At 31.9% G+C, this 22,665-nt stretch overlaps 1 protein-coding gene across 2 annotated transcripts in view; it reads left to right on the top strand.

The window, feature by feature from the left end:
- Positions 1-19,860, top strand: part of LOC123703712 — an 80,122-nt gene extending 60,262 nt beyond the window's left edge. For both annotated transcript variants that reach the window (XM_045651804.1, XM_045651805.1), the window contains exons 3-11: positions 85-194; positions 6,744-6,838; positions 11,250-11,517; positions 11,944-12,060; positions 12,351-12,430; positions 12,752-12,857; positions 13,642-13,785; positions 14,314-14,395; positions 14,519-19,860. In XM_045651804.1, the coding sequence (XP_045507760.1) occupies positions 85-194; positions 6,744-6,838; positions 11,250-11,517; positions 11,944-12,060; positions 12,351-12,430; positions 12,752-12,857; positions 13,642-13,785; positions 14,314-14,395; positions 14,519-18,996 (5,480 nt within the window). In that variant the 3' untranslated portion in view covers positions 18,997-19,860. The remainder of the gene's footprint in view (positions 1-84; positions 195-6,743; positions 6,839-11,249; positions 11,518-11,943; positions 12,061-12,350; positions 12,431-12,751; positions 12,858-13,641; positions 13,786-14,313; positions 14,396-14,518) is intronic.
- Positions 19,861-22,665: the final 2,805 nt, after the last annotated feature.

Below are 22,665 nucleotides of genomic sequence, written 5' to 3'. Positions count from 1 at the left end.
CAGATCATTTCATCATTTTCTTTACATATTTCATCAATAATTAATATCAAACATAACTTGATTCTAACCATATTATGTTACCAGGACAGAATGTATTCGAGGAGCTATCTGGATTATCGCAGCTGGAGCGGGTCTGTGCTGAAATAGTGCAGACTGAGAATGTTTATGTTGAAGATCTGCGACAAGTGGTCGAGGTGAGTGACGTATTTAGACTGGATAACGGGGTATAGTTTATACCCTGTGTTTCTATTTGTTGGGTGTTTTGGTAGGCGTATAATGCGTTTCTTTATTTGAAATTTCAAATCTTTCTTTGAAAAAACACGTATAGTTTTTATTTGAAATTCAATTGGTCAGAGTAATTATAAGCTAAAAGTATTGTTGGAGGACATATCCTGCTGGAAATAAAATATATTAGTTGCGATTTAATTTTTGTCATTACAGGAGCTTAGTATTAAATAAATGGAAACATAAAATTAACTACATGATCGCTGAAAATTACGCGTTTATGACATTGTGCGTTTTGACTTTAACTTTTTCATTTTATGAGAAGACACGGATCAATCGTTTTTATTATAGCAGCACTCTCTGCCTGCTTTTTGTTTCTCCACTATATTATATGAATATGGAACAATACAGAATGTCTGGTTTCCTTACCTTTTATTTATAAAACAGTTTAATTAGAAACGTTGTATCTATATTATTTCATCGCGGCCAATTATCCCCATTACGGTATCCGTTCACGTTTGTTTGTTTTATTCTCCCGCCATTTCCTATGTCTTTGAAACATCAGATGCGTTCCAATTCACGCATCTCTCCATATTTAAATTTGTCTAAACTTTACGCAATGTTACCAGTATATGGAACTAAAGAGGTTGCACTTCCTGATTCTATTTTTAATGTTGTTATTGTTTTTTGTTTAGAAGTAATTTTGAGTGGCCAATTTTAATTGATACTTAACGATGTTTACAAGATGAGAATAATTATAATGTACCGTGCAAAAAGAAAATGTTTCACATAATAATTTGTTCATTAGCAAAATGTACCTATTTTTTTGTTTGAAATAGTATAATAGCTTCTCTACAATTCTAAGAATTTCAAGGTAATCGCAATATGACATCAAAATCGATTTTTATTTTGGAGGTCACTAGGACAAGGCGTTGCTATGGAACAAAAAACTATAAACAAAATGTCTAATTGAAATATTTTCAGGCCCATAAATTTAAACACTTTTTCGTTCGTTGTTTTCGTTATAAAAGTTTCAATTTGTATAATATTATTTTTTACAAAGCTAGATTTTTTAACCGAATATCGTACTTATAGGATCGTACTATAGTATAATTCAAAATTCAGCCGTAGTTCGTCCATCAATTGATTGGTTTGAATATAATGCAGTAACTCTTAGCCCAGAGTACATGTAATTTTATCAACATTCATTAGTATTTTTTTTAACTACATATGAGTCCATATGTAGCCTCTCTGATATATCTTACTACATATTTATACAGTTACAATTATCCAAAGAAACTCCACACATCCAGCACACCCATATAAAACGAATGAAATGCTGATTTTTATTCAGATCTTTATACATAGCCTAGAATTAGTTACAATTAGCAAAAACCGCTCCATCCTCAATCCCGTATTTGGCTGCCCATCCCGTTGGGAGACCTATAAAATTGTTATTTACGATTTTAAACTGTATTACTTTAATATAGAGTTGACAATTCATTGCCTAGATAAGGTTTACTTCAATGGCCAATATAAAAAGACCTCTCTAAAGAAGATAAGTTGTTAGAAATGAGGGTCTTATAAAATGGTGGGTTATAATGATCAATCATTGTGACAATCTGTCAGGACCATATTAAAATGTCTTTAATAAGGAACTGTCCCTTTATGGGACGCATTTTTATACGTTTTCTTAGCTATCTGGATTTATATCTAATCTCATTTAATCTTGATGAAATTTTAGAAGCTTTGATCATAATTATCATAGTGAGTGATATTGTAGGAAAAATATGAATTGTAGAGTGTGTACTTTAGAATCTAAGTTTAGAATATAATAGATTGTAGAATACATTGTAGACTGGTGCAACAGTATAATCAATTTATTTCTGATCAATTTTATGATACCATTTTTATCATCTGAGATTTCGTTTCCGTTTTCTTGGCACATCTTTCAGAATATTTGTACAGCACACACACTCACAAATTCACATTGTTTATATCATACTAGCTGTGCCACGCAGTTTCACCCGCAGTAAAGATTTTACAATTATTATTTTATTCAATTACCGGTGGTTTTAAAGCATTCAGAAATAAATCAAATTGTTCATTTGTTTCGATTATAGAAAGTAATACAAGTAAATAATATAAAGTATCATTTGATGTGATCATGTTTCATTTTAATTAACTATAAATAAACCCAGTTATTTATGTCTAATAAATCTCACAGCTAATTAATTAAAACATCAACACGACAGTTGACTACCGAATTTCTTGCGGTTAATTACTGATGAAATTCTTACCGCAAATCTATTGGGTTTTTTATACTTTCCTTTTGATTAGATGATATAATTCTTGTTTGACATACTTATTTATCATTGTGATTAATTGGTTTTTCTTATACTTATATTTGCATTTTATAATTGTTTGTTTATTGCTTATTTAACTTTTAAGTCTGTGTTATTGGTTAAAAATAAATTTCAGTGGATACCACGATTATACAGTTTAGGAATATCTAAGAATTTTTAAACCTCTAAGTTTTTTTTCATGTTTAATTTCACGAGGTTGGATTATTTTAAAGTACAGATAGCTTCTTTAGAGATTGTGAAATAAGGGTGGTAATTGTATGGGGGTAAAGCACATGCGAGCGAAGCAACGGTCAGATAGTAGTATTATAATTATCGTGAAGTGAATAATAGTGAAATACCCTGTCCCTTTGTGGGGCAGTATTTCACATCTGTTTCACTTATCGATTTTCTATATGTAATCAGCTTTATACCAGACGGACGTATTATTATTTATTATTTTAGTGTCCCTCTAAAATTAAATAAAGGAATTCTCAGTTGTTCGTATATTAAGCAAACTGCGGTTCTCCCCGGCTTTGCCCGTGGAACATAATAATATAATACATATAGGTACAACTATAAAATATTTTTTTATATCGTACTATAAAATATTTTTTTAGTTCACTGCCTTCAAATATGTATAATAAAGTTAATCTCAGTAACTACTGGTCCGATTTGAACATTCTTTCGGTGTTAGATAGGTCATTTATCGAGGAAGGCTATAGGCTATACAATAATGTATATCATCACGCTAAGACTAACAGGAGTAATGCGGGTAAAACCGGGCACAGCTAATAATCAGTATTTTACCAAAGCAGTATTGTAATGCTATAAAATAAATACGAAAGCGAACATATGCGACAACATGGCGTCGAACGTTTCATTCATCTTATTTTTATCTCAAGTTAATATTGTGCGTCGTGGGTGTCGATTGACCGGAATAAACGTGGGCTAAATTATACTAATTTGTAGCATAGACTATAAAGGGAATATTTTGTTAAGAATTATTCATGGAAAATATTGCTTTGTGGGTTATAAGCGGTTTGAATATGGAAAATATCTACGGTTGTAGGTAGTCATGCAACGCCTATCTACTTTCATAATATGTAGAATATTATTAAAAGTGTAATATATTATTTAAATTCTCGTGCGATAATATACATATAACGGAGACAAAAAATGTACAAAATAACTGCCGATAATAGGCCTACTTCCTTATTAAGATCAGTCTTATTTGCATAAAAATTCTTCCATACTTCTATTTACCATAAAAATTGTTCTAGAAGTAAAATATTTTATGGCTTAATAAAAAATTCGTAGTCTATGCCATATTTATAGCCACTGTGGGCGTGATACAGTTATTTTATTGAATCAATTTAATGCGCTTTTGAATGAGCTTGTACCTGCGCCCGCGCATCTTGTGCAGGGCTGCCACTTAGAAGAAAAAAAATGAGTACTTATTCGAAATAAAAAAAAGAAAAAGGAAAATTGCAGTATTATAATGATTGTTATGTCATATAAGAACTTGGAAACAATTTTTTATTTAAATTTCTTTTTTGTTTCGCAGGTATTATGAATGCATTAACTTAGACACTATAAAATAATTCGATAAATTGATAATATCGTGTATTACAATGCTTTTTAGGTGAGATTTAGGATCTTTACTACTATAGTGACCGAATAATGCACACAACACTATCGCCGTTCTAGTTTCTTAATACAAAAAATACACAAGTGACAGCCCTAGCAAGTTAAGCAACGCAGGATGGTATCCCGTTACGAACGTAATGGCTGAGATATATTTATTGACGTTTATCTAGTTGACGATATATCTCAAATATATCTACACCGTGTAATGTGTACTCCTGTCAATATGGGAGATAAGAAAAATAATCTGTACATACTAAATCTCTTGTAAATCTGATAATAAATAAAAGGATTATGTTATTAAGCTATTGCATAGCTTCTATCACGGGCCTTGAGCGCGGGGACCGAATCGAGAAATTCCGTAACGAAAAAACCTCACGCTCCCCACTCCGACGGGCGGAGGTGTGGCTTGAAGGCATAGCATGCAGTAGCTTTACCGCGGCAGTCCCCGAGTGTCACACGTCGTTTTTTTAGTTTGTAGAGAAATCGGTGAAAAATGAACATAGATACGTAAAAAAACACGACACAACCTCTCCTATTTTAGCTTGCACTAATACCTATCAGAGTATGTTATCAGTTAAATATTATTCTTTTACTATTAATAACAGAGTTTTTTCACTCTGACATTTAAGCCAAAGGGATAGATCGATGCCCGGTATTAAAATAAATGAAAAGGAACATTTTCTTTTTAGGTTCTGATAATAATTAAAATTGGCAGTTTTTATATGCACATATTGTTTACCATTTTTGTGTCTGATTAAGGCTAATAAATAAATAAATAAAATTATTTTTTGCTAGTGTTTATAGTAATTTAGACAGTATTGGCGGACTTATCGCTAAAAGCAATCTCTACCACACAACTCACTTTAAACATATCATATGAATGTAACAAGACAATATTTAGCGCTATTGTTATACATATAAGTACGTACTGAGCTCGTAGACATAGAACTCTATAGACATACCACATGACTGTATGTAGTAAATGGCTGACACCATAAAAAAACCGCAAGAATGTATGTCATGATTCACGACACTTTCCAACGTGACAATGACAATGACCGAATGATTTTTTATTGTTTACAGTTCATTGCAGTCGGCATGTAAAATATACCTATGTATAACCTGCTTCTAATGGTATCGGGGGGGGGGGGGGGGTAATATATAATTAATATCTATATAATATAATTTTATTATGTTTAAAATCAAGATTATTTCAGTGTTAATTCCAGAGCTGTATAAATTACACGATGGAATTAATACCACGTAAATGCTGATTTAAGACGTTTAAGACATCATAGTAACTCCCATGATTGTAGAGGCAATATTGATTTAGTATTACAATAAATAGTTCTAGAGAAATAACGGAAGGACAGCTAATTGCTGTATCAAAGTTCCCTTTTATGCCGGCAGTGTATAGTATAATAATTGTTGCGGTTAAGTTTTACAGTCAAGTTGAATTTGGTAACTGTAGCTTTATTTACCTAAATAAAAAAAACCACTGTCGAACTGCCAATACCTATTGGCAGTTCCCTTCAGCCATTTCAAGAGCTTTTTCGCATAAAGTTTCTTCTTACCGCTTTTATTTTACAGTTAAAGTATTCTTATTAATCTTAAATGTATGTTAATTGCAATACAATACAGTATATCGATTATGTATCACACTGGGAGACAATCTGTAACGTCCGGTGATAGAGAAAGTCAGATAACATATCAACTAGCTGTGACCCGCGGTTTTTATTTCATTTCAAAATACGGTATTGAATACAGGTATTTTAATATATAGGCACTATGATTTGGGAACTATGATGACCAAAATCAAGTTAAAATTAAAATGAAATGTCTGAATCAACAAACAGGCCAAGTTATAAATGGTACAAATGTGTGTTGTACTGTCCATAATGAATAAACGTTTCTTTCTTTATTATTTTGTATTTTAAATTATCAAAAATCTTACTTAACTAGAAATAGAAAAATTAGTTGACAATCTTGATATTTAATGTATAAAATATTCAAATTGTAACCTATGTTTACAACCCTAAAGTTCAAATTCCAATGATGTCACAACGTGCAAATTACGAACAGTACAGAATGTAATTTTATTCACAATCTGAGCTAGAACTCCGCAAATTGAGTTCTGACTGCATGTGGTTTACCAATAGATTGTCCATTGTATGAGGAAGACTTATCTTGGTTAATCTTAATACATCATAGTAAAAGCTTCTTGGTTTGTAAATATGTTTACTAGGTTCGTTATAATTATAATCCCTCATTTAAGAGGTGTTTTAATTATACAACATTTGTGTATGTGTATTACGGATAAAATAAAACATTTACACATAGTTCTTCTAATAGTTCTTACAGTATGTTTAATTATTAATGACTGAGATTCAGTCAGGATAATATCATATATCATTAAAATACTGCTCTTTTTTTCGGCTTATTTACTAAAATATTCAATTCTACAAATAATAAGTAGGTACTTAATATTTTAATTCAGTAGTTGACAAAAATCATAACATTTTTCAGGGATACCTGCATGTATGGCGAAGGGACTCAACGTTTTCGGACGATGAGCTATCGGAGCTGTTCAACAACATCGAAGATATTTACGCATTTAACAAGTAAGCTATTAAACAAATATATTTATTTCCAATTACATACATAGAACTACAACATTACAGAATTATAAAAGTAATTAGGTTAAAATTCTATCGATTTAATTGCCATAATTATGTAATACTTGCCATATGTTTTAAATTTATAAAGTATTTCATTAGGGATAAAATAATCCTATATTTTATTATTTTATCATAGTATATTAGCTATGCAGCTTTTCTAGTTATCACAATATAAACCGTGGTAAAAATCACTCTTGCAATATTAAAACGAGCTGTTACACTTCCATAGCAACAACAGGGCCGTAAGTACTCATATTTTTTAACCGATTTAAAAAAAGAGGCGTCCTAATTTGATCGTATTTTTATTGATTGATAGCGTTAACTAGTTTTAATGACTGTATTTGAACAGCGATTTAATAAGTAAAAGCTATTTTATATCCATTTGGAGACTTGAGTTTTGATAAAAATTATTGATAAGTAATCGTCTTGTCACATTATTCTATTAAAAATATTACCTACAAATTAGTGCGTTTAAATAAACAAAATAAAGGAATAACCAATACACAATAAACAATTCCAAGAAAACATAGTAACATTTAGGTCATGTCCTTCACGTATTGTATTAAAGAGTTAATGGAACAGGAAATTATAGGCAAAATGAATCCAACAGTGTAAATTACTAAGCGTGACTAAGTGCATGTAATTAGACGTATTGGTTTTAAATTGACAACGCTCGGTCGTTTCAAAATAACTACTGTAATGACATAGCATAATATTATGTACTTAGCTCGAAGTTTTTTCTTGAATTCTGCTAGAACCATTACTTGTGGCTGTGTGAAATTGATATAGATTGCTTCATTTGTCTATAATTAACTTTTAATTTTTTGCAAACCTGAGAAATTCTATTGAGGTTTTTACTTACTATAATTACGTAAATCGTTATAGCCCAATTCATTTAATCGTGGTAAGAAATAAGAATTATATACAGGTAAATTTAAAAAGATTATGGAAACGAGCGAATTATATAGATTAAAAAAAACTTCCATGTAAATTAAAAACTATACCTAATAAATAATAATTATAATACAAGCATTGTGACTATCACATAACTACCCACTTATTTTTACAAAAAAAAATAGTTCGTATTATTGTAAAGTCCAGTCCTGTTAGCGAGGGTGTCTATAAAGCAGGGGACGTCAAAATGTTGGATAAGGGGAGGATTTGCTCTCAACAACACAATCCCTGATATATCGCTGGCTTTGTAATCACGATAACGGCTTGTAAATCTGTGTATGGGTTTATAGATAAATCTAAAGAAATAGTAATTGAACATTAGAAAATAAGTAAAATGGTTTCTAATACAATAATCGTAGAGAGGTAGAATATTTTTAAAATGACTTCAAGTCAGAAACTTCTATGAATCATATTTTATTAATTCTGATATAGCCTGTAATTGCCATCCTATAATAAAATATGTAGGCATCGTATTAAGCTATAAAACTTTTAGAAGTGTGTTACGAATATATATAATTTCAACAACGAAACAACTACAGAAAATATTAATATTTTAGTATTTTTACCTTAATACCAATGCTTAGGTACAGAGCTTTATTATTAAGCACTACTTAGTACTTATTACTTCCCTGCGCAATAAGGCTTTGTAAAATCAATCAACGTCTATCATAAATCTCGAAAACATAATCAAAACGGACATAGAAAATTCATAAAATTAAATTTATAATTAGATGCAGAACCAAAGCCATCTTTAATTCTAATCCAGTTTTTGCATATGAAAGTAAAACCGCAGCATTTGGAACCAGTTACTGTGTAATATCTATTCCGAAGTGCTTAGGCTCGGTTTAGACGGGCGACTATGCGACTATCTGACGACACGACAATACATTAAATTGGTGGTTTAAATGTATACCTATTTATATCTTCCCAATGTGCAAAATTTAACGCTATCATACAGATTCACTAACGATGGGCTTTAAATTAAGACAAAAATTCATACCTCTTCATATAGGTACTTACTAGGTTATTTTAAGCAGTTAAATATTTCTTCTTCGTGCTTCACAAAGCTTTATGTGGTAATTTTAACAGACAACGGGCCCTAACAGTTGACTTTAATTTCATATTTTTAAATGTATTTCTTCTGAAATCGCTGTTATGTCACAAGCAATAACGGAAAGCAGTACATTTTTTATACATTAATACTCTCTCTCAGTCCTACACATTTTCAACTTGCGACTTTTTCTAGTCGCAGCTCCATAAACCTCTTAAAACTTAGAACAACGGGCTAACTTGACACTTGGCTGGCTTTGCAATGATATACTATACCGCGCTTTTGTTAGTCAAACGAGTAAATTGTAAGGCGTATAGAGTTTCAAATGCACGTCTCAAACCGGTAGTGAAATAAAAATTACTGCAGATGCATATTAAGTTTGCGGTATTCTTTTATACTGTGGTATTTCACAGGTATTTCTTTCTTTTCACGTAATGAAGATTCAATGACATGTCATGGAAACACAAGTAGATGATGCCTAGAATCAAAGAAAGAAGAATCGCAAAGCTGTCGATGATTTTTTATGTTATTATTTTCTTATTAACTACTAACAGTTGGTGATGATTAATGGCCGTTTAAAATGGAAAATGAGAATGGAATTATTATGTATAACAGGAAAATATAAACAAATCATCATAAATAGGCTGTATAATTGAGAAAGAAATATTTTATTTTTTTAAATTTTATTTTATTTTTTTAAATAAAGCAACATATATAATATATACACATTACACACACACGCACACACACACACACACATACACAAAGATACACACCTGTTCTGTTCCATAAAGTATATCTGAATAGTTTTTACATACCCATTTATCTTTATATCACTTTTTACTTTATTAAGGAAATGTTATTCGTGTAACAATAAATGGTAATGTAGAGTACATAGAGTACATAGAGTAGATGTAGAGTACATATACAGAGGAAGAGCGAGATATTCTACCACAAGCTTATAAATGCTTAAAAGGATGTCTCAATGACTGATATAATTGTAAACATATTTGTTAACGAATAAATATTTTTGATTTTTGATTTTTTGAAATGGTTTACGATGCACCTATTATGTTCCCCATTTCTCAAATGTTTTCCAAACTTTTTCAAAAACTACGTCAATTCAAACTATGTACTAACTAAGGTACAGAATTAAGTTACCTTGGAAGTACAGGCACATCTACGTTTATAATATTAGTAGAAACTTTTTATTTATCACAAACCTCACATACCAGGATATTTACAAAGTACAGGTACTTTTAATATACAACCGACGTACAATTTGAGAGTTTCTCCAAAAGTCACGTAAGTAGTTTTTATTGTTACAGTTAAATCCTTTGACAATAAAGTAACTGTGAATTCACATCTTGAATATTTCCCAATACACGTCCATTGGATTTTTAAAATATCGTGCGTTCTGAGTTTTGGCATTTTTGTCACGTTTGTCGTAAAAAAAATATTCGTTTCGACACAATTACGTAATACAAATAAAAATACTAAAGGTAACTTCGTGTACCTACCTACATGTTGTCATTGTAATTTATAGATTTACTAGCTTTCCACCCGCGGCTTCGCCCGCGCAGTCAAAGAAAAACCCGCATAGTTCCCGTTCTTGTGGGATTTCCGAGATAAAACCTATCCTATGTCCCGGGGTAAAAAGTAGCCTATGTCCTTTCTCGAGTATCAAAATATCTCTATACTAAATTTGACGCAAATTGGTTCAGTAGTTAAGGCGTGATTGAGTAACAGACAGAGTTACTTTCGCATTTATAATATTAGTATGGATTATAAAAGGCAAAAAATAAAACACTTCTACTGCTACTACCGATATGTACTTTCAAATAATATCTTAATTTTCACAAGCATCAGACGTATAACGTGCTAGAAGTAAAAATAACAACATTATATGTACCTTATAGGCAACAGATTAGTAAATAGTTACTACGTATATATAGAAGGAAAGTACTGAGTAATTTATTGATTAAATTTCCTCAATTTAAATTATGCTACCTTCCCTCTAGTTACTAAGTCCACAATTATTATACAGCTGTAGCAATAAAATACTCAAATTAACTAATTCAACTGACACCTCTATTCTATAGTTGTACTACAAGTATTTAAACATGCACTGCCTTATCACAAAAACATTAGACACGGTTTATCTTTACGCGCGGGTTCTTTTTAAATTGGTTTTGTCGTATTTCGCATAGACAACTATTAAAATAACAGATCCCTGGTTTAAAGTTAGACTGTGTTTAAATTGTTTTCTGGTAAAACCAGCAGTATTTAAAATTTGTAGTAGTAGTAAAGTTTATTATCTGTATCTGTACTCATAAAACTCTTCCACAGATCGCTCTGCACAGAGCTAAACGCCTGCCGCCTAGACGCAACATGCATAGCGCGTTGCTTCGTAAACAACACTACTGGTTTCTCAGTATACACCTCTTACTGTACCGGGTATCCTCGTACTATGGCACGATTAGCAGCACTAGCCTCGAAATCACAGAGTGCAAGAGAGTTCAGAGAGAGACAACTGGAGTTAAACCACCCTTTGCCACTAGCGTCGTATTTATTGAAGCCAGTGCAACGGATTTTGAAGTATCATCTGTTGCTACAGGTGAGGTTTCGTTTAGTTTATTCATGGTTTTAGGTTGTGCCTACTATTCTATCAGATTTTTTGTTAATAAGATAAACTTACTTTATAAATGGTTTATGTTTAAAGGATATTGAAGTGTAATGTTGCATTTTTCTTATTTTACGATGTTATATCTACATTCTACAATCTGTACGATTTGAGATACGAAATATGCATTTATGCACCTGCAGAAATTCTTTGTCTTTAATTTGCATAATTCCTTCCTCTCCGCAGTTTCACTAGTGTTCTAGATATAAATCATACTAAAATCTTATTTGGTACAAAATTTTAATCAAGGACCTATATTTTTCGAAAAGAGGAACAAAATATGAAAGTTTATATCATACATCTATATCAGTGTCCATATTTATAAACTACTTACATATAATTTTTTATTAATTATTTCAGAACGTAGTAAAGCAATGTGCATCCTGCGAGACTGAGTACGCACTACTCAAGATGACAGGGATAGCGCAACACATTGACGACATGAAGCGACGGCACGAACATGCTGTTAGAGTGCAAGTTAGTGTGGTTTTATTTGTTACTTTTACATACATGTCTAGATTGGAATAATGTAAATACAATAATATTTTTTAAATATACGTATTTCTAAAAAAATCCAGCCAATGAATGTATTATAAACAATAGCTCCATGATTTGACGATTAGTAAAATCTATAGAAAGATGCACAATGCACATACCATTATCTGTCTTCCGTTGCCAATCAGACTTAAAATTAAATTAAATTGTGTTAATAATGAAATTATTATAATATCCTAGCAAATTTTAACACACAAACAATTATTTTTCAGGAAATCCAATCATTACTATACGGTTGGAACGGGCCGGACCTGACTACATATGGAGAGCTGTGTGCCGAAGGGACATTTAGGTAAATATTAAATTATAAGAAATTAATAATTATTATTAAATAATAATTATTCTGAAGTATTTAAGCTTAGCCAACACCTTTTCAGAGAACAAATTTGCTTGAAAATACCATTTTGTTTGACTTTTAACTTGATCTTGATAAATTGATATTAATGACACTGGCAATATCTATAAAAAATAAATTAAATGTATGTTTGGCACAAAATTTTACCCACGTTCAAAAAGTTTTCTCGCAGTTGCTCCTTTTTTTTCTATTGTTTTGCAGTTAATCTGAAAATTAAAACGGTTTATTCTATGTTTATATTTTTTTATTTACTTACAGAGTTTTCGGCGCGAAGGCGATGCGACACGCCTTCCTCTTCGATAAAATGTTGCTAGTTACAAAAAATAGAGAAGACGGCATTCTTGCGTACAAGTCGCATATTATGGTAAGCTTTGCTTTATTATTCTTATCGACTTTTTCGTATATCAAATTTAAATTTTCTTGCAATCGGAAATAGCTTAACCGTATCTTTTTTATCGTAATAATTATATGCAGTCATTATATTTATAATTATATTTGCATCTTGCAAAACATACTTATAATGTCTGACGACTTTAGCGTTTCACTATTTCACATAAACAAATAAATTGATTGCTGATGATGATAAAAATAATTTATTCGTCATATCATACATTATATCCTTACAGTGCAACAACACGATTCTTGTAGAATGATTTTTATATTCAACACAATAAAGCTCATTTTTCTGTACGTTACAGTGCACAACATGATGATTGTAGAATGACACTTATCTCCCACACAATAATTCTTATAATGCCGGTAAAATGACTCTTATTCCAACGCAATAAAGCTCAATTTTCTATACTTACAGTGTAACAACATAATGCCTGTAAAATGATTCGTATGCACCACACAATAAAGCTCATTTTCCCATACTTAGTGTGCAACAACTTGATGCTTGTAGAATGACTCTTATTTCCCGCACTATAAGGTTGATGATGCCTGTAAAATGACTCTTGTGTCCTACATTATTGTCCTTTATTAAAGCTCATTTTCCATACTTACAGTGCAAAAACACGATGCCTCTAAAATGACTCTTATGCCCTATGTAATAAAGCTCATTTTCCATACTTACAGTGCAAAAACACGATGCCTCTAAAAGTATTCTTATCTCCCACACAATAAAGCTCATTTTCCCATACTTACAGTGCAACAACATGATGCTAGTGGAATCTATAGCGGGCGCTCCGCTATCGTTCCACGTGATACCGTGGGACGCTCCGAGAGCACAACTCACGTTACAAGCGAGATCGCCGAGACATAAGCGAGAATGGACCTTATTGTTAAAACGGGTGAGTTCAATTTGTAATATTGTTATAGATTTTTTAAGCTATTGTATAGCTTCTATCGCGGGCCTTGAGCGCGGGGACCGAATCGAGAAATTCCGTAACGAAAAAACCTCACGCTCCCCACTCCGACGGGCGGAGGTGTGGCTTGAAGGCATAGCATGCAATAGCGCAACCGCCCCACTCCCCGAGTGACACACGTCGTTTTTTTATTCTAAAATTTGAGGGTAGTTGTGTTAATTGTTAGAATGTTGTCAATGCATTTCAATCCTCAGTATGCAGATTTTGAACAGATATAAATAAAGCTTCGCTTAGCTTATGAAAATCTTTCATTATTCCAATATATTTCGCTGTGTTACTTATTTAACCCTCTTTTATTAACCGACTCTCGTAAACTCGTTTCTGACCCACTTTAAACGGATAGATTATATTCAAACTTTGTACACTTATGAAAGATCGTTGACTTCAATTTCACAAGTTTAAACTTATTAAGTTAAACGTTTAAAGTTGTTTAATCTAATATTTTATTTTTAGGTCATACTAGAAAACTACAACGCAGTTATACCATCGCACGCGCGTCAGCTTGTAATGGAGTTGGGACAGAATAAAACTGATGGTAAGAATTGCCTAGAAAAGTATAAAAAAATTGACCAATTGGAGTTTCCATACTTCATAAATATATCACTTATATACATATGATTCGATAGCCAAAGCTAAACCAAAATTTTATTTTTTGCAGATGATATTCTAGCGGAGAAATCACACAACCTCATATCACAAGCGTCGATGCGTAAACAACTATCTGCGCCCGAGTATCTCGAAAAACGTAAATTAGAACGAGAAAGGCGAAAATCATTCGAAAACGGTATACGAGGAAGATTGAAGAAAAACAGGAAAAATACCGTTCCAAATTCAAGAGACACCAGTCAAGACTGTGATTGTGCTCAAGTTTCCATCGAAAAAGGCACAGACTATACATGCGATAATTGCTACATAGATCTGTGTTCAGATTGCGAAGGAGATTCCAAAGATAAATGTAACTGCAAAAATGATGTTGTGTCCACAGAAAAATGCCCAGAATGCGATCGAGCACTACATTACATTGATTCTGGAAGCGTTGAACATATAGAGAGAAAGCCCAGTTGCAAATGTTCAGACTTTAAATCTTCCCAAGAAAGTGTTAGCAAAGAATTTAGTGGATCTTTGAATAAAACTAGAAACTTCCACTCCTCTGATAATATCGTGGGATATACTGAAACGAAGAGCAAGGAAGATCTAACTGATACTTTAGGCGTTAAAAGACAGAGAACATGTCTTAAATGTGCGAAAATTAAAGAAAATATTCCAGTCACTGATTCTATGGGAACGCTTCACACGAGGAAGTCAAGGTGTATCGAAAATGATAAGCACAAAACGGATACCTTAAGATCAAAGTCCAAAGATGATCCTCAAAGATCGAAACTTTCTAAAATTGGTACTTGGAGGCGAAAATCTGAACCAGGCTTGCAACAAAATGCACAAGCCTTCCTTACAAAGCGATCTCAAGATAGTGATAGTGAAAGAAATGACGGTCGGAACGATAAGATAGAATTTGAATGCCGTAACTGTGGTTCAAATAAAATCAGCAAGAAAATGAAGTCTAGCGAACTCATTTCTGATAATGAAACGGAGAATAGAAAGCGGAACGTTATATCAAAACAGATTCTAGAAATTAAAATGTACAACACTAAAAATATACCCAAGAAAATATCGAAAATCAAAAAGAATAGAGCTAAAGGACGTTTCGGGACAGATACTACTACAAGATTTTATACTGATTTTTCAAGTGATGTATCAACAGAAAATATTTTGCATATATCGGAGTCGAATGATAGCCTCAATGTTGATAAGCCAAAACTAACAACACAGATCTCTTTACCGGACAAAATCAGTAAAGATGAAGATATCGATGAAGAGACGTATAAAAAACTAATAGAGAAAACAGATTCATTTAAAAAGAATGAGTTGGAAAAAGTCAAGTACTTAAATAAACAAAAAATCATTAACGAAGGAACTGAAACTGAGGAGAAACCTAGTGAAGTACAAGATGATATCCAAGAAAGTTGTGAAGAAAATGAACAACCGTTAGAACAAATTATATCTCAACTTCTAATGCAAAATAGGGAATTCCAGAAGCTATTGAAAAAACAGCAACAAAGAAACAGCGCTCATAGAAGACATCAAAGACTATTAAAATCTCACTCGATACCTGATCAAGAGATACTTGCACGAAGCGATTTAACCAAATTAAAACCCAAATTTACCCGGCAAATGTCCGAAAATCTAGAACTTTCGATCGACGAAGATAATATGGATGATAACGAAGTGGTTGAAATGGATAAAGAAAATGTAATGTCAGATGATGATCACATTTACGAAACACTAAGAATGGAAAAGCGCGTTGAAGAAAGTTTACATGCACTCAATATCAAAAGTAAAATAATACAACATCAGCCTCATTTACCTATTAAAAAGTCACCACCAAGTTCCTTAACGCAAATTACATCAGAAATTCCGAGACTAGGTCCCGAATCTGACTATGTTTATTTGTCGTTTGATGAAATTAAAAAGAATCGAGACGCATTAGACGATGGCATTTATGATGTTCCTGTAAAAACACCTGAAAAAGTGGTGAATCCACATCCACAAAATAAACGCAAAAGTTCAGATTACTATGTAACAATGGAGAACCAAGGACCACCTGTCGCTAATGAAGAAAACCTCTACGATAATTTAATAGACGTATGTAGACGAAAGAAAGAAGTGCCCAATACTTTACCTACTGACTATTTACCCATGAATCCAGATCATCAAAGTCCAAACACACCTGAGATTTGGTTGAGTCGTCAAAAGGACCATTTTAATGTTTCAAGAGATAGAAAATCCGGTTCGTTGCCTCGAAGTTTCCAAGTACCAACGAATGGTCAAGATGAAACTAACTTAACTACGTTTAAATGTAAACCAAACAGTAATAGTAAGACTTACCTAAATAGAGATGGCAAAGTTATGAGCGTTGATCGACCATTCACGATTGCAGCAGATCAAAGTGAAATAAGTTATGATGATGTAGAAGCATATATGAGTGAAAATGATATATTAAAATTTAATAAGAGCACTAAGTCTACTGACGATTCGCAAAACATCAGTAAATCAACACTAGAACTTGAAGAAGAAATAGATCGATGCTATAAAAACAATTTTGAAAAGATTAAATTAGACGCTAATAAAAATGAAAACATTGTTAATTCTCAGACTAATTTAGACATATCAGTGACATCGTCATGTGAAGCCTTAACAATTCAACAGAATAACACAAAAATTGTGGACGTTATACATCCAGAACATAAAATTTATAAACCAAATGGTAATGTGCTGTCACTGAAAAATGTTTTAAGCCGTTTCAAAAACCGTACACCACCTAAAAGCGAAGAAACAGAAGTAAACGCTAACGATACCAACAATCAAGATACTAAAACTGATCTAAAAAGTCCAACAAGCGAAAAAAGATCTGCTTTAAATCCAAGGAGTTATTCTAAAAACTTGCTACAAAGATTCCGAAGCATTATAGGCGATGAACATTCAGATGACAATCAAAATAAAATCGATCCGAATAAACCATCAAAGCCATTCGACGCTAACGATATCAAAGTTATTATAACATCAACAGATAACAGTCCAACAACTTCGACTATTCTTTATTCAGCTAACGCCGATGCTTTGAGTAGAAGTGTATGTGAAAAGAGTACAATAAATGAAAATCAAATAGAGAAAAACAATTTAGAAGTTATGTCACATAGCTGTGATAATCTAAACCAAAAGCCTACATTATTCAGACCTCCGTTTGAAAAGAGCATGAGCATGGTGACATCGATATCAAGTTCTATGAGCAGTACGCCCTCTCCTTCAAAATCAAATAATAGTTCCTATCAAAGTTTGAATAAACTGCCTATTTATATGCAGGGTAGTAAGCATTTAGGCGCTAGGATAGCCCAGTCAGATTACGTAGATCCAACAACTTTAATTAGTGAGAAAAATGAAATGAAAAACATCAATGTGCTAATCAACAAAAACGCAGTGCGACCGGATAGTCTATTCTCAAATTCCTCATTTGTTACTTCATCCAGTGAAAGTACATATCAAGAACCACAAAATAAAGTAACTGTGTGTCAATCAGTTGTGACTGAATCTACTGAATCAAGCCATATCAATTCAGATGAAAGTTTTTATGAGAAAACATTTGAGAAGCTTGAACATTTTACTGGCGAAGATGTGTTTAGAGATTCAGCTGTTTATTCTGATCAAGAAGAAACGGTTGATAAAGAAACTGAAAATAAAGTAGTGAATAAACCCTTAAATCGAGTTGAAAGTATCAAGCGTAATTCTTCATTTAAAGCAAAGAAAACTGTCATTGCCAGTATATCAGAGAAGGCTACAATTCAAACCGTTACTACGAGTAAAGTTCAAAATGTGACTAGTAATAAAAGTAACATATCTAGTACAGAAAGAGTAGTTAAAACTAAAGTTGCACCTCCAGTACCTATAAAACCTAAGATAACCCAAATACCGTCGGTATCTACAGTTCAAACTAAATTAGTAGCTAATAAAAACATGAGTAAGAATAAAGAACAGTCTTCATCTACAGAGTCTGTGAATACACGAACGATTAAACGAAATACAGCTGTGAAACCGGCATTTACAAGATCAGACTCGACTCCTATAGCGAAGAATGAAGACAAACTAAAAAGTAAAGCAGAAACGAATACAGTTAAAGAAAAACAAGAGACGAAAGAATCCGAAGAAGAAAAGAGTACAATTCAAATGACTAGACTTACATTCGAACGAGCGAGTTTAGATTCAGCCACACGAAAACGTGTTGTTGAAACCAAAAGATCATCAGTGGAACAGCCAAAACCGAAATCAGTGTTAGAAAGGCGAATGGAGATTGAACAAATGTCAAAAACACAAACCAAGCCTGTACAGAATAAAAAGCCGATACAACCGGCTAAACCGAAGTCAATTACAACCAAAGTAGCCTCCTTTGAAAGAACTACAGATGTAAAAGAAATGGCTACAGTGAAATCCAACATTCCCGCAAATAAAAACAGTATTACTGAATCTGAAACCACCGACGAACAAAAGGGAAGCTGGGTTAAACAAGTAGTCAACAAATTTCAATGATGTACTGAGCATTTAAACGAATCCGTCTCAATTTTTTACTCCCGTTTTCCTCTTTGGAGTCCTCCTTGTTATTTCGTTGTAAATATTCCTTTTTATATCAAACCTCCTTGGCTTGATGTTTTGTGCCATAGACAAGGTTATATTTTTATAGTATGGCAACAGCACAAATACGCACTCGCACATTTGTATATAAAAGTATTGTTAATAGATTTATTTTGCTATATTATATTTATTGAAAAGTGCCATTACATGCACTTATGTTCATAATAATATATTTGCAAAATATATTTCCTCGTGCAATGAAATACGTTCGATACTTAAAATATTTATTTTTTAGTTCATAATCTTTGTTGTGTAGCTACTAACACCAAAAAGTAGTTCGTTTTAGTTTAATGTAGAATTTTCATTTATTTTATGTTTTATTTTTAATTAACCACTTAATTACTTAATTTACAATAACAGTTATTAGCGAATATAAAATCTCATGTATTTTTAAGAATTCAAAAACTTACTTTTAGTAATATGTATTGAAAAACTTCCGTGTAGGCATATGTTGCCAGACATTAAATTACAATAATTATTAATCTGTGCACATTTTTTATCTGTGCCTGTACCTACTCTGTAGAAAATATTATAAGTTAACCTTTTGAAGACAAGTATACTTAATATGTGGAGACTGTTAGCAATAAGTTTAATTTTTTCAATTAATAAACTGAACTAACCTTAGTATTATTAAAATCTCAATTGTATTCATGATTTAAATGTATCTATCGAATTATATTATACAAATTGTAATGTTTATGATTTATGAATATTATTGCAGAGTATTTTTTTTTTCAAGTTTAAAACATTCGAAATTGAAATTACATACCTAATATGATTGTTCGTGTCAAACTTCTAATATTTTGTTTTTTTTTTATTACTTCTTGCATTTGTTTTTAACACTGATAAGTAATAATGTTCATAACATAAATAGATATTTAATCGCACATAATATGCCTTATAACTATACATCTATTTTCTATGTAATCAAGCCTTGAAAAGTGCAAAAATATTGTAGTTTTTATACTTGTGATATCGAATGAAAAATTATGTTTGTAGAGTATAATCATTTTGTGTCAAATCGGAGTACTTTTCGGTGAAAATTTAAATTATTTTTCTCGTCTAAGTCGGTATTAAAATATATGCTCATATATTTGTCCTAATAATTCTAGTATCTACGACTCCTAATTTCATTTTCGTTCTTTACACCTTCCTAATTTTAATCATATAAAGACAAATACAATTTTTCATTCGATATATTTTACAATGTACAAGATCAGTTGTGACTTGTGAGCGTGTTGACGCGTATACGTAGTCTTTGTAGAACATTTGTATTAACTAATCGATGCCGATAGATAATATTTGAAATAAATGAATTTTCATAAATATTCAAGTGTTTCTTTTATACCCATTTTCCTGAAATTCTTTCAATAAATTTTAAATAATCTGTGTGTAAAATATGATGATATACATGGGAACACGCACATATCCATCCGTAAGAATTTTTTAAATCGGTCCAGTAGTTCTTGAGATTAGCATGTTCAAACAAACAAATTCGCTATAGTCTTTATTTGAATATATAATAAGATGAACTAGAAGATAATAAATTCTTTAGTTTAGATTATTATTAAAGATAATAATGCTTCTTAAAAATACTTAAACCAATAGATAAAAATATTTAAATTTACTAAATATTTAGATAAAAATACCTACTTAAACCAATAGAATACTTAAAATTTCCAATAGAAAAGTTACATACGTTTCAGTGTTACCAACTTTCCATGATTAGTAAGTAGGTTTTTCTCGTGTGAATCTTTCTCAATCCATACTACTATTATAAAGCTGAAGAGTTTATTTGTATGTTTAAACGCGCTTATCTCAGGAACTACTGGTCCGTTTTGAAAAATTATTTCGGTGTTAGATAGCCCATTTATCGAGGAAGGCTATTATAGGCTATCATCGCGCTAAGACAAATAGGAGCGGAGCACTGCGGGTTAAACCGCGGAGCACAGCTAGTAAATAATATGATTAGTCAAAAGCCACAAATAAACAGTAAAAGCTTTTGAAATAATCCCTTTTGAATGAACAAATATTTTGAATATGCAGCAGTGCAAGGCGGTGCGATCTCCGTCGCGTGTTCGGAAATTCGGATTTTGCGAATGTTACAAAGACCTAAATCTTTGAATTGATAACAAAGTTATTGTTTGGGTAAATTCTTGTAATTGGACGCAAGAATTGTATAATAAAGGTGTTTATACACATTATATGGCGTTCGTTTTTCCTTCCGATAGGTAGAACTTGGGAAAATTATAATTTTCAAATTTTCTAAATGTATTTAATGTTATTGTATGTAATTTGAAATAGAAATAGAAATAGAAATAGAAATCGTTTTATTTGCCACCATGTAACTCTTAGTAATTAATACACAAAACAGAAAAAAAAGATAGTAATGGAGGCAAAAAGGACTCCCCGTCAGCAAATATTCAATAATAATAATTTAAGTTCAACATACCCAGCAGTGGGAACGTATATGGGCTAATGATGATAATTCAACATATAGAGAAAAGTAGTAAGATTTTTTTTGTAGGCATAGAGATATTTGTAGGCGTATTATCTGTGCTTAAGTGCAGTTTTGCCTCATGTAATCTAGACTAATATTATAAAGCTGAAGAGTTTGTTTGTTTGTTTGAACGCGCAAATCTCGGGAACTACTGGTCCGATTTGAAAAATTCTTTTGGTGTTAGATAGCCCATTTATCAAGGAAGGTTATCATCACGTTACGACCAACAGGCGTGGAGCCACGGGGGTGAAACCGCGCGGAGCTGCTAGTTGAAAAATATGGTATGGAAACGTCTCTATAATGTAATACAGATTGTTTATTGAAAAGTTATCATTTTACCTAATTTATTAACTGTAAGTAACTATAATTTTCCGTGTAGCCCTAATTTGATCAGGTTTACACACAAGTTTATTTCATGATTGATTAGATTATCCTTTGATTTCTTTTCTTCTATAATCCGATACTAAAAATTATATCTGCCTCCCCATATACTAAAGCAAATACCTACTATGAATATACATAAAATCTGACCATAAAATATCAAACAGCCTGCAAAAGTACGAAAGGCAATTTGTTAACGGTATCAGCATAATAGCGTCGCGTGATCGGGAACGTATTTTCCATTTTTCCCTCCAAAAACCATGATGTACGCCATCCTAAGCACGCTAGACACCGCCAGTCGCGTAGACTAAGAGTCAGAGAATATTTTTCTTGGTACAAGTTGGAATAAAGAAAAGAAATATGCTACGAATTCAGAACCATTGCTTGAGGTGATATCGGTTAAACGGGCCAACTAGTGTGGTTATATTGCATTGGCCAAAGTTGAATTGTAAGATGCGAAAATATATTGTTTATCCTTTAAAACAAGTTTTATTATTAATTTTCGTTAACTCTCTCATTTAATCAATAACTACTCTCTTTTTATAGACATGTACCGAAATATATGTTTGTTTTGTATTTAAACAAGGTAATTTTTCCTTAGTACCTAGGTACACCACATACCTATGTATTGAGTAAAAAGAATAAAAAATAAAATTTTAAACAAAAAGCATATGTACCTATAGTGA

The sequence above is a fragment of the Colias croceus genome, chromosome 27 (assembly GCF_905220415.1).
Source record: "Colias croceus chromosome 27, ilColCroc2.1".
Classification (NCBI taxonomy): Eukaryota; Metazoa; Arthropoda; class Insecta; order Lepidoptera; family Pieridae; genus Colias; species Colias croceus.
The sequence above is the reverse complement of the archived record's forward strand: the minus strand, read 5'-3'. Positions and strand labels throughout refer to the sequence as shown.